The following is a 12371-nucleotide window of genomic DNA, read 5'->3' as shown; positions in this document are numbered from 1 at the left end:
AACTGGTACTATCTGTCTTGACTTCCTTTATTAAGGAAAAGCTTCTCTCCACTCCCCACCCGCAACAAGGGAGCACAGATGCACTTAATACCCACCTGAATCACTTGCTGACCCGGGATCATTAATTACAGTGGAGTGGCCTGGAATTGGTTGGGTAGTAAGGTACCACACAGCATGTAACACATCAGTGGCATGGATTCTGTTATGATCTGTAACCAGTGCAAAGGAAGAACAGTCAGTCATTGGTAAACTTTGGGGTCCAAGGACTAAGAGTGCCACCTACTGGATAAACAGTTTAGTCTTAACATTTGAATACCCCAGTGAAAGGCAGCCAAATGTTCTAGGACAAATACTCTTCGATTACTCTTCCAAGACTCCATAATAGCCATAGCAATGAGGGTTGGGGGGAAGCACACATTACATTGATTATGCATGCAGATGTCTGAAGTGAAAAAATCTGTGTCTGGAAGAAACCGAACATCTATAGAAAGCTCACTAAGTGCAATCACTGCAATGTTTACCCTCATATTTATTTCCATGCTCCTATATAAGATTATGCAGAGGACCAGAAAGATGCATGACATACTTCAATTAGGTCAGACCAATGGTCTGTACCACCTAATATTCATCTCTGCTAAATAGCATACAAATATAATCTGAATAAAACAAAGTAGGATTCTTTTGCAAAAATTTAAAACACAATATATCTTCTGAATATAGGTTAAATTCACAAAGCAAAACTGAAAACCACAATCAATTATATTCTCTGATCTAAAAATTCTAATTTGGGAACACAGCTCTAGGAGATACCTGAAGAGAAAAATAAAAACTTTTTTGTACATTAATGTAGGAAGTTGAGTCATTTGGAAGAGCAAAATTTACGAGAAAACCAAATCCTCTAGTTAAAGGTCATTACCATGGGAAGGGGGTATATTCTATACCTGTAGTTCGGCATCTACTGAACCAAGACCAAAGGCCTGGTGTGCTCTCAGCTCACCTTTTTCTGGTGCAATTCTTCCAAATTCTTCTCTTGTTTACTGGCCCTTCAGAATATTTCATTGATTGCTATACATTATCCTAAGTATGCTAACTTTACATACTCTATTTCTAATGACCAACCATAATACAGTCTCATCCAATATAGTAGATCACATTTCTGAATAATACTCAACAGATAAAAGAGAAGAGAAGAGAAGAGAACAGTAAGAATGATAATGGGAATTGGGGAAAACATCCGGATCCTGGTCAGGGAAGAAAGAAAAAAATGAACATTTTTTCTTTTTCTTTTCTTTCTTTCTTTCCCTTCTTTTTCTTTCAAAGATTTTATTTATTTATTTGAGAAAGAGAGAGAAAGACAGCCCTCTCAGGAGCTCAAGTTGGTGGAGGGGCAGAGGGAAAGGGAAAAGCAGACTCCTTGCTGAGCAGGGAACCTGGAGCAGGACTTGATCCCAGGACCCCAGGTTCATGACCTGAGAAGGCAGACACGTAACTGAGCCACCCAGGTGCCCCAGAAAAAACTAACATTTTTGGCGTTCATGGCATACAGGGGGATGTAGGTAGATGGTGCTTATTTCCCTACATTTCCAGGAACTCTTAAGAGTCAATCTTTAAGTGATGATATGTACCTAAATTTTATGTAAACCCCCAGCATTTCAGCAGAGGGGCCTTGTAAGGACTTGAGAGGATGTGCTTATACAGACATCCAAGGCTCCAAAGGAGGAAATGGCAAACCCCATGCCCTATCATTGCCAGAGGAGAATACTGATATTACCTAGTCATCCAAAGAACAATTTCATTGAAATTGGAGTCTGTATCTCTGTGTATAGACTATCTCAAGTCATCCAAGACCAAACATTTTAGATCCATACCTGTGCCATTACCAAACTCGTCATGCTAAGTGTCTGGATTTAGGACAGATCTGAATTTGTCTCTGTTCTAAGATCTATTGCCCGTGTGAGCTCGAGTGAGCTGCTCACAACTCATCTTGTAATTTTAAAAACAAAGGCATATTAAAAAGTAGTGCCTTATTTCACAGTACATTTGTGAGAATTACAGAAGAAAACACATTTTTAAATTCCTGACACAGAGTAAGCTTGCAACTAATGTAAATATAATTCACGTAAAATGCATGACTGCTGGGTCGCCTGGGTGACTCACTTGGTTAACCATCTGCCTTGGGCTCAGGTCATGATCCCAGGGGTCCTGGGGTCCAGCTCTGTGCAGAGCCCTCTGCTCAGCAGGAAGCCTGCTTCTCCCTCTCCCCTCTGCTGCTCTCTCCTTTTCATGCTCAAGCACGTGACCGCTCTCTCTCTCTCTCAAATAAATAAATAAAATCTTTAAAAAAAAATGATTGTTTTTGGACAAGACAGTGAGTTAGCAGAGATCACTGGTTTTCTTCCAAGATCAATGCTGGATTTGTTAAGAATTGAAGAGCTAAAATAAAAGATATACTAAACCCCTGGGGGAGGGAGAAGGCAGAGATGACCTGCTAGAGGAAGAAAATGCCCCTACTGCCACATTAGGGGACAGGCTGGGAGAGAGCTTCTGAGTTGAGGTCTTTCCTCCTCCTTTGCAGCAAGCTGGGAAAATTACTGTGTGCAAGTAATTACCATCACTCATTCATGCCCTGTCTCATTCCCATAGCCTGCCCAGCTCCCCACCTCTGTCTCGATACACTTGTTTTTCTCAACTTTCTCCCTATCCCTCAAGCACAGAATTGAAGTGAGCTGGCTTGGAGGGTGGGAGTTATTTGTAAAATGTATAGATTTTTAGACCTATAGACTTTCAATTGAAAATTCTTTCTATGCTTCTTTAGGAAAGTGTTAAAGAAGAAAAGTGACAATTTAAATATTTTTTTCCCTTTGGCTTATAGCAAATACTGTCATAGTTGTACCTTTCCAGCTTGTCCCACGCCCCCTCAGCATCTAGCTTTCACACTGGTGGGCACGTGACACACAGCTTAACTGAGCTGAACTACACACAGACAGACCAAGATTATTCTCACGGCCGCCATTCTACCCACTTCTCCAGCTTCAATAACAAGAATGAGAGGTGTTAGGAAGAATGTACTTCAGCGATGAAGGTCTCTGAAAATGGAAAAAGCACCCTCAAAACTAACTTTGAATTCACGAATGGATAGGACCTAACAATTTCTCTTCTTTACTTGCCAGTATGCTCAACTGAAAGGGACTGTGAACAACAATGAACATTATTTATTTCTCTGTGCAACTGAGTATCAAGTATACCTTAATTTATCCTAACCTTTATTGAACAAATATATATTCAGCATCATAGTTCTATCAGTGAGTTGCCTATATTTATACTTTGTCCACTGCTACTCCGTGAAATATCTACCTACCTACCTGTGTCCATTTTTAAATCTAGATTCCTCAAATTTTAGTAAAGGCTCTGGGTACAAATTTAAAAGTCTTTATCTCTTAAAAATTGTTAAAAGTGTGCTTAGAAGTATAATAAAATTTAGTTTCTAATATTTTAGGTCATTGTCATATTAAAGTTAATCCAATACCATTTTAGATACTCTTGGGATTTTCATTTACATATGGGTTTATTTAGATAGAGCTATTAGAAATATTATCCTCTAGGAGTAGATACTAAATTAAGGAGACATATAAGAAATATTTGTGTATGATAATTAACATTAATGATAAATAACGCTTTTAATAAATACCTATATTAGTCTAAATTTATAATACTACCACATGCAAGGAATTACTATTTTAAAAGGATCACCAGGGGCACCTGGGTGGCTCAGTGGGTTAAAGTCTCTGCTTTTGGCTCTGGTCATGATCCCAGGCTCCTGGGATCAAGCCTCACATCAGGCTCTCTGCTTAGCGGGAGGCCTGCTTCTTCCTCTCTCTGCCTACTTGTGATCTCTGTCAAATAAATAAATAAAATCTTTAAAAATAAAATAAAAGGGATCACCAGTCAAGCTAAAACTTCTGTAAATGAATTCCCTTTACAAAAAATGTCTAGGGTTCCTAACAGAACAAGCTTATTATGTTATAATAGAACAAGTTTATTATGCTATAATAAAAATAAAAAATAAAAAAGAATTTATTAAATTCTTTTCATATGAAATGAAGAAGCCACTATTTCAGAAAAAAGAAACATCTATTCAGTTGTAAAATGAGAAAATATAAACATAAGTAATAAAATAATAAAATTAATAAAATAAAATTTAGAATCTGGAAACTTCTTTTTACACTTAAATACTGGTCGACTTTCCCTAAGATTTTATGACATACTGCCTAGAGAAAAGTTAGTAGTTACATCAACTGGTACTTAATAGACTTGGCTATAGCTGATTATGTCACTAAAATACATTTGGAAATAGAACAATTTGTAAATTTAGTCTGATGACTAGCTGTTGAAAACTCAGTAACACTTACATCAATCACTGGCATCTAACCAGGGTGTGCCCTGGGAAAATGGTATTAAGAAAGCAAGGCTTATCTTGAGATTCTTTCAAACTGCCCCTTTTTTGTCTCTGTCTCTCTCTCTATTTCCATGGCCCTACTGCCCAGACTTTCCCAAGGGACCCAGTGCTCTTAAGTTTCTCTCGTCTACACCCACCCTCTTGTCTTGTCTGCATTTTGGTCCCATAGTCTCCAACAAATTTAATTTCTAGATCCAATTCTTCATTATCTTCTCCTATCACATGCCATCAGCTGTGTATTTTCATTCCAATGTAGCAGATGGATGGCGTTTTGAAAAACAGTATGTTAATAATGGATCATTAGTTTAATATACTATCCCTTTCTGGAAATACCTCTACTTTATGTGTCTCCATAGAATTTTTATTTAACATCAGCTGTTTACTATTAGAAAAAGACATGGGGTTTTGAAGTCTAAGGTGTATAAAAGCAAATTTAAAACTTACAAGTTAAAGCATGATTCGAGCGACGCATTTCTAAGGTATGCTTCCATGTATGTCTGACTACTTCTCTTGCTATGCATTTATTTTCTAAAAGTACCACATGATTTCTGCACATTCTCACAACTTCTCTGACTGGATTTTTGGACATTTTCTTCAGTTCCATATATTCTGCAGCATGTAGGATGATTCTGTTCACGTGTTCAGGTGATACCAGAAGTGCTCCATATTGAAAATTCAACATCTCCTCTCTGTTCCAATTTTGTATCATAAACGACAAAATTACCTTCACAGTCTTTTAAGTTCACTAATTTGAACCCTTGCTTGTGTCTCTTCCTTTGGTCTTCACATTTATCTGACTTTTAAAATGCTTCTAATAATTTCTTCGCAACCCCCTTTGAGGTGTCTCTTTTTTTCTATTCTATTAATTAGACCATCACCCTCCCATCCCTCCACCCCCAGCCGGGTCTTTCTTATACTGAAAAAACTTCCAAGCGTTCATGAATTAACTTTACAGATGCCAGAAGAAAGGTTGAACTCATCCAATAAAAGGAGTGTATTATAAAATGAGCAATAAATTTAATTATTTATGGACCACACACTTAAACTGGCTTACTGTGAAGGAACTATTATCACTCCTTCAGATTTATAACCTCATGTTATCCTCATAACAATCCTACAAAGCTATTACAATCCTCAAAGATACTATGATCCCCATTTTACAGATTAAGAAATGAGGCATGTAGAGGTGAAGTAAGACCCACAGTCTTTGACAGCTGAGAGGTGAAGGGACCGGAACTCTGAAACAGGCTGTAATCTCCTGGGCGAGGTCACATCCAGTGTTTACCATGTATAGTTCTCTGCTATCTGCCAGTGGTTCAATATCCCATTACCCAGAGCAAATTTGGCAGATTCAAAAAGTATTATTTCACATATAACTTATACTTACAAGGAATTTCCCTGTATCCAATCTCCAAAGCATGAAAATAATTCATAAATTCCCTAACTGGAATTTTGAAAGCTTCAAAAAGGCCCATGTCTTCAAAAAGTCTGTATGATACCTATAAAGAGAAAGACAAAGCTTTATAAAAAACATCCCTCAGTATGTACCAGACACAAAAGGAAAAAAAAAAATAAAATAAAACAAATAATTCCTGGCCAGCAGAGAACTTACAGGGAACAATAAGTCAAGTAAGTACTGAAGAACTCTGTGTGTCTAGCCCCTGTAGCCCCTGACCTCAAGGGGTATTTAATCTGCTTTTAAAGGTGTGGACATTCAACCAAGAAAACAACCCAAACAACAGTATACACTACAGAAACATATCAAGGCACTCCACTGTGTGCTATCAACTGCTAGAGAATCCTTCTTAATTCCTCCTTGTATAGTGCATACTACAAGCACTAATAAATAAGGAAAAAACCTTAGTTTGGTCCAATTTTCATTAAAGAAAAAAGAAGAGGATAAAGGATTCAGAGTTGTACCTTACTGAATGAAGAGTAAAGGGAAAGAATTATGAGAGAGAGAAAAACAGTTACTTTGACTAACTATATAGAGAAAACTGATTTATTCTAATGCAGTATAAATAACAACATCTAAATTATTTTTTTCCTAGCTTGTCTTCTCTTTCTCCTCCAAGTATACATTCTCATTCAATTGCATTCACAGCTCTGGTGACCCAAATCCAGTGAACACCTACACAATGATTGGCGTATTTGATGTGCAAATGGTGGAGAAAAAACTGATAAAGGCACAGAAGAAGGTACTAGGGAGAGAAATGCTTATTCACATGTCAGAACAGAGTATAGCACCATGTCAAGTATCTTACTCCATGTCACAAAGGCACAGTGTTGGCTATACCTCAGGAAACTTTAAGAATTAGTCATCATTTTTATTATCTGCATCTCTTCTAAAAGTTGTCTTGAAATATTTCCTCTCCATCTTTGATCTGCCATTTCATAGCTAAATTCCTATCTTTTGTTACTGACTTTGAATCTCTTTAAATTCAGTGATATTCCTTTAATTATGTACTCAGTGTTTATCACGTATATTATATCTATATATGCATGTAGACATATATACACCTATATAGAAAACTATAATGGAATTTCTATCTAAAATGAAATCAGAGGATATAAAACAAAATAATCTCACCATGTGTCCTCAGAAAAATAAAGCTCAAGGACCAAGAGACTGATTTCCTGTAAATGACTGATTTTTAGAGAAGTGATAACATTGGAATTAAATGATAGGGGGTTGAAGAGGAGTTGCTTCATATCAACCTTGGGATGTTGTATTTACACGGTTTCCAGAGGCATGAACAAGAAACCATCCAGATTGGGCTGGTCTTCCAAACTAAGTGGACTTGAGCTTTGTTTCTGGTTTTGTCTGCTCAGGGAAGTTCAAACCTGGTCTCCATTTGTTTTTTTTTTTTTAAGATTTTATTTATTTATGTATTTGACAGAGAGAGCACGTGAGATCACAAGTAGGCAGAGAGGCAGGCAGAGAGAGAGGGGGAAGCAGACTCCCCGCTGAACAGAGAGCCCCATGTGGGACTCGATCCCAAGAACCCGAGATCATGACCCGAGCCAAAAGCAGAGGCCCAACCCACTGAGCCACCCAGGCGCCCCTCCATTTGGTTTTGACTTTAACAGACTCTAACTGAACTATCCCCTCTTTACATTCCCTGCCCATAATTATAGCCAGACCCAAACCCTCAAGAGATTCACCATAGTTTGCACATCCTAAACTGCAGTTCTGCTATTCCTGAATAAACTCATCTTTTTACAAGTTTGAGTTTGCCTCATTATACCTATTTAGGCTGATATAACTACAAAGGAGAGTTACTCATTCAGCATACAACTTCTGAGTGCCTACCATGTTCCAGACACTGCTCTGTATGAGTCATATATACAGGGGAACAAAACAAAGATCTCTTCCTTCAGGGAGCTTAGAGTCTAGCAGGGGAGGGCAGTACATAACAGATGTAATAAGTAAGGCATATATTCTAAAAGGTGTAGTAAGTACTATAGAAGAAGAAAAAGGAGAACAGGCTAGAGGACTGGGAACACAGGGAAGCTATAGAATTTGCTTCTTTTTTTTTAAGTTTGGTGGATAGAGTAGGCATATCCAGGTGATATCTGAGCAAAGAACTGAAGGAGATGTAGACTGAGGTACATGGCTATCTAAGAAAAGAGGTTTTCCATATGGAGAAAAAGGCCTATGCAAAGGCCCTGAGGTATGTCTGCTATACTCAAGAAATAGCAAGAAGGCCAGTGTAGCTAAAACAGAATGAACGAGGACAGGAGTAGAATTTAAGTTTGCAATAACACAGTGGGCTGGGGCAGGGTGCAATCTTGGGATCTGACAGCCAAATTGATCATTGTAAGACTTTTACTCTAAGTAGGTAGGAAGCTGCTGAAGATATGGGAATAGGGAAGTAACTTTATCTTACCTTTTTTTTCTTTTTAGGATTTTATTTATTTATTTGAAAGACAGAGAGTGAAAGGGAGCCTAAGTGGAGGGAGGGGCAGAAGAAGAGGGAGAAGCAGACGCCCAGCTGAGCATGGAGCCCAATGCAGGGCTCCATCACTAGGCCCTAGGCTCATGACCTGAGCCGAAGTCAGACGCTTTCCTACTGTACCACCCAGATGCCCTTATTTGACTTATGTTTTAAAAGGATCACCAGGGCGCCTCGGTGGCTCAGTGGGTTAAGCCGCTGCCTTCGGCTCAGGTCATGATCTCAGGGTCCTGGGATCGAGTCCCACATCGGGCTCTCTGCTCAGCAGGGAGCCTGCTTCCCTCTCTCTCTCTGCCTGCCTCTCCGACTACTTGTGATTTCTCTCTGTCAAATAAATAAATAAAATATTTAAAAAAAAAATAAAATAAAATAAAAGGATCACCAGAGCTGCTAGGTTGGGAACTGATTATATACTATGTACATCGACTTCTGTATACTTTTCTCCATTCTGAATGGCAAGTTTCACCCTCTTTTGTCTAACATACCATTCCCATGTCCTCTCTTTAAAAATGCAACAGGGGCACCTGGGTGAGTCAGCTTGTTAAGCGTCTGACTCTTGATTTTGGCTCAGGTCATGATCTCAGGGTTATGAGACCGAGCCCAACATTGGGCTCATGCTGGGCATGGAGCCAGCTTAAGGTTCTCTCTCTTTCCCTCTCCCTCTCCTCCACAACCTCTCTCTCAAAAAAAAGTAGGGGGGCAACAGAAAGTGAAGTTTATGGTTTTTGTAATATTTTAAGTTATTTGGGGGGTTTTTTTCCTCTTTACTACTGCTTTGATCTATATTTGAATTCTTGTTTATAAATACCTAATGGATTTAACTAAACTTGTAACTTCAGTGACTTGTCCAAGATCACACAACAAACATTATCAGAACCAGAATTCAAGCCAAGCCTTTGGCTTCAGATTTTGTACTCTAAACTACTTCAAATCCTATTTGAAAAACAATGTTATTAGGATTGCAAATGACCTAAGTTTCTTACTATTCTCTTAAACATATGACAGATGAATGGGAAAATTAAGATGACAGAATATTTTAGAGTATGATTTTAAAACAGGAGTACTTTTACCAACATGCTGTTAAAAAAAAAAAATCAACCACCAATAATTTAAACTCACGAATAAAGATACCATTAACCAGGTAAATATTGGTAACCAGAAAAAGTAAGCACTATTCCGAAATCTGAACCATGTCCTTTTAAATTTGTTAAAATAAACATGATAATCATCAAAAAGGCAGTCAGTATACTGAGACTGAAAAGTCATTTCCATTGCACATATGTCTCTTTAAAAATCTTTTGAAGTGAGACTTTTTCTGTGTAGTTTCAGCCAGAAGGTGATTTCTCGGAATGTTCAAGTTAATTCATCTCAGCTGTCCCAAAGTCTTACTAAGGTGAAAAAAATACGCCTTTCACCCAGTGAAAATATGACTTTGTGCTTATAAACTCAAATCAAAGAGAAAAACCCATAAAGTTTTACTCAGCAAGACAAATAAAACTGCATTTTCTCAAAGTTCAATGTTTTGTAAACTGGAAAGATAAACAGTGAATGACTAAGGCTCATGTAGTTATGTATTTCTTTTTTGGAAGGTGACTGGAAGAAAAACACATTAGTGCATTTTACTGCAACTTAATTGTTCATTATATCTAATCTTTCTCTTGTGTACTCAGGTCCAGGACTCTTAGAAAACATTTTGCGAAACAGCCCATCAAGTTTCACAAGCCCACACCCCCCAGCTCCCAGAACTTCAAGGGGAGGCTGGTAGAGGAACAGTATTCGCTACACTGTCACTAGGGCTAAAAGACTGACTGCTACAGTAACTACTTTCCCACCGAAACTGGTTCAGTGTTTGAAGACAGAATCAGGGAATATGTTTTATGGGGGCAGGGCAGAGGGTAGTGGAGAAAGAGCTGAGGGTAAATGAAGGACAAAAGTATGGATTTTCAATATGGCTATGTCTGCATTCAAATCATGGCTCCGATATTTACTCTACCACTTCAGATGAACGGTATATGCTCTTTTAAGCCTCAGTTTCCTCTTCTGCAAAGCGGAGATTAAACTATCTGCATCCAAGTTACTGAGAAGCAAGTTCTAGGGTTCCCGGGAGTGTGTGACATACATATCTGATACAAAACAATGTGAATTTTTTCTCCTAGGAGCCACACTCTGCAGTGAAGGAAAAAGAAGGCTTCCCAGGGGTCTGTCACCTCTTTTCCAGGCACCATTACAGGAGTATTTCCAGGTAAAATCACTCCCTCAGAGACATAGCCTGCAAGTGTTTTCAGAAAGTGGGATACAAAACCTTCCAGTTTTGTATCTAAGGCTAGGGTGGACTGGATAAAAACAGCTGTCCTTACATGTCGGAGTTAATGTAGAGCACGAAATCAGCCATAATACCTGTCTCGCTAAAATATAATAGAGGCCCCTGGAGGCGACAGAAGGTTTCGGGAAGGGCATGGGCCTTTGGAATGCCAAGGCCTACAGGAACCCCCTGCTGTTGGAAAGCCACAGGGAGTTGCCTTCCTGAAGCTTTCTCAGCCCAAACAGCCTCTCTGAGATCTGAGAGATGTACGCATTGTCCCTTAGGCTGTGTTTAGCAGAACTCACAGAACATGCCGATTAGCATATCCTATCTTTCCCGTAGACAGATCTTCCCAGTTTCAGTAAGACCACTTCTCACATAGCACAGGCCTGAGAAACAGTAATGAGGATTTGTGATTATCCTGAAGGACCAATAAAAGTGGGAGCAAAGAAAGGCAAAGGGTCCTCATCTCTGATCATTGACGCCTTTGCCTTCTCCTCTCTTTCACAGCGAAGTTTTGAAGTAGTCTTTCAGCCACAGGTACAGGGACTGCTGGCCATTCCCTGGCACTTACACCTGTCTTCAAGATCACCTAGGGTCCCTGGGTGGTGCAGTCGGTTAAGTGTCCAGCTCTTGCTCTTGGCTCAGGTCCTATAAGCTCAGCATACAGTCTGCTTGGGTTTCTCTCTCCCACTGCCTCTGCCCCTCCGCCCCATGCCCACTCACCCTCTCTAAAATAAATAAATAAGTCTTAAATATTAAGAAGTACTTAAAAAGGTCACCTAGCATAAGAGGTGCTGCTTAGCACCAAGGATAAGGAAAAAGAGGAAAAATGGGATCATTAACTCCTAGTACAAGTGCAAGCGTTGTCATCCCAGTCCTTCAGGTGTTCATGGTCAGGAGAGTCTAGAAGAGGCAACTACATGTCATACAGACTTTGTAATTATTTTGAGCTTCATAATCCATCAATCATTTTAGCACACCGCTTTTGTAGGTAGCAAGTTGAATTGTCATTATTTTGACCTGTATTTAATTTCTCTATTAGTCTCTTTAAGGCAGAGGGACATACTTTTCTCCTTGAAGATTAGACTAATACTTTGTGCAAATGAGAAACAGAGGAAAAGCCCCCTCCATCTTCCTCCTCCAAACCTTCACGGATCAGGAATCCTCACCCTGAAGCCCTACACTTAAATACTTGCTGGAACGTCTGAAGAAAGCCTGTCTCTGATGCACGGAGTAGAAATCAGTGTGACAGTGATTTCTCTTCTAGTGTTTTCCAGGGAAGCGTTCGTGGCTCCAATAAATCTGGGTCTTGAATTCTCACCTAAATCTTATGTTAGTTTGGCAGTCTTCAGCTACTCTGCAGTGATATTTATTCCATCTATGAAAACATGTTTCACATCTTTACATGAGCTGATATTACTGCATCTTCCCACATGCGTGTGTATTCTGATAGATGTCTGATGATAGAGCAAATCCAGTGTTTTGTTTATTGAGAACAAACATGTTCAAATTTTTAATTTCTGTGTTTTCTTTCTCTCTCAGGGAAACAGTTTAAGTGTGGGAAGCCTTGAAAGTAGTTTAGCTGAAGGAAAAAATACAAAAAGTCTCATTGACTAGCAATAGTTTCCATTCTGTATTTTCTGTGATACAAAAA

At 38.9% G+C, this 12371-nt stretch overlaps 1 protein-coding gene across 3 annotated transcripts in view; it reads right to left on the bottom strand.

The window, feature by feature from the left end:
• PDE3A (phosphodiesterase 3A) overlaps positions 1–12371 on the bottom strand; it is a 317096-nt gene that overhangs the window by 19566 nt on the left and 285159 nt on the right. For all 3 annotated transcript variants that reach the window (XM_032347479.1, XM_032347480.1, XM_032347481.1), the window contains exons 10-11: positions 5844–5955; positions 96–209 (exon numbers count right to left, since the gene is read on the bottom strand). In XM_032347479.1, the coding sequence (XP_032203370.1) occupies positions 96–209; positions 5844–5955 (226 nt within the window). The remainder of the gene's footprint in view (positions 1–95; positions 210–5843; positions 5956–12371) is intronic.

This window comes from Mustela erminea, chromosome 6 (assembly GCF_009829155.1).
Source record: "Mustela erminea isolate mMusErm1 chromosome 6, mMusErm1.Pri, whole genome shotgun sequence".
NCBI classification, from domain to species: domain Eukaryota; kingdom Metazoa; phylum Chordata; class Mammalia; order Carnivora; family Mustelidae; genus Mustela; species Mustela erminea.
This window is presented reverse-complemented; position numbering and strand designations above follow the sequence as displayed.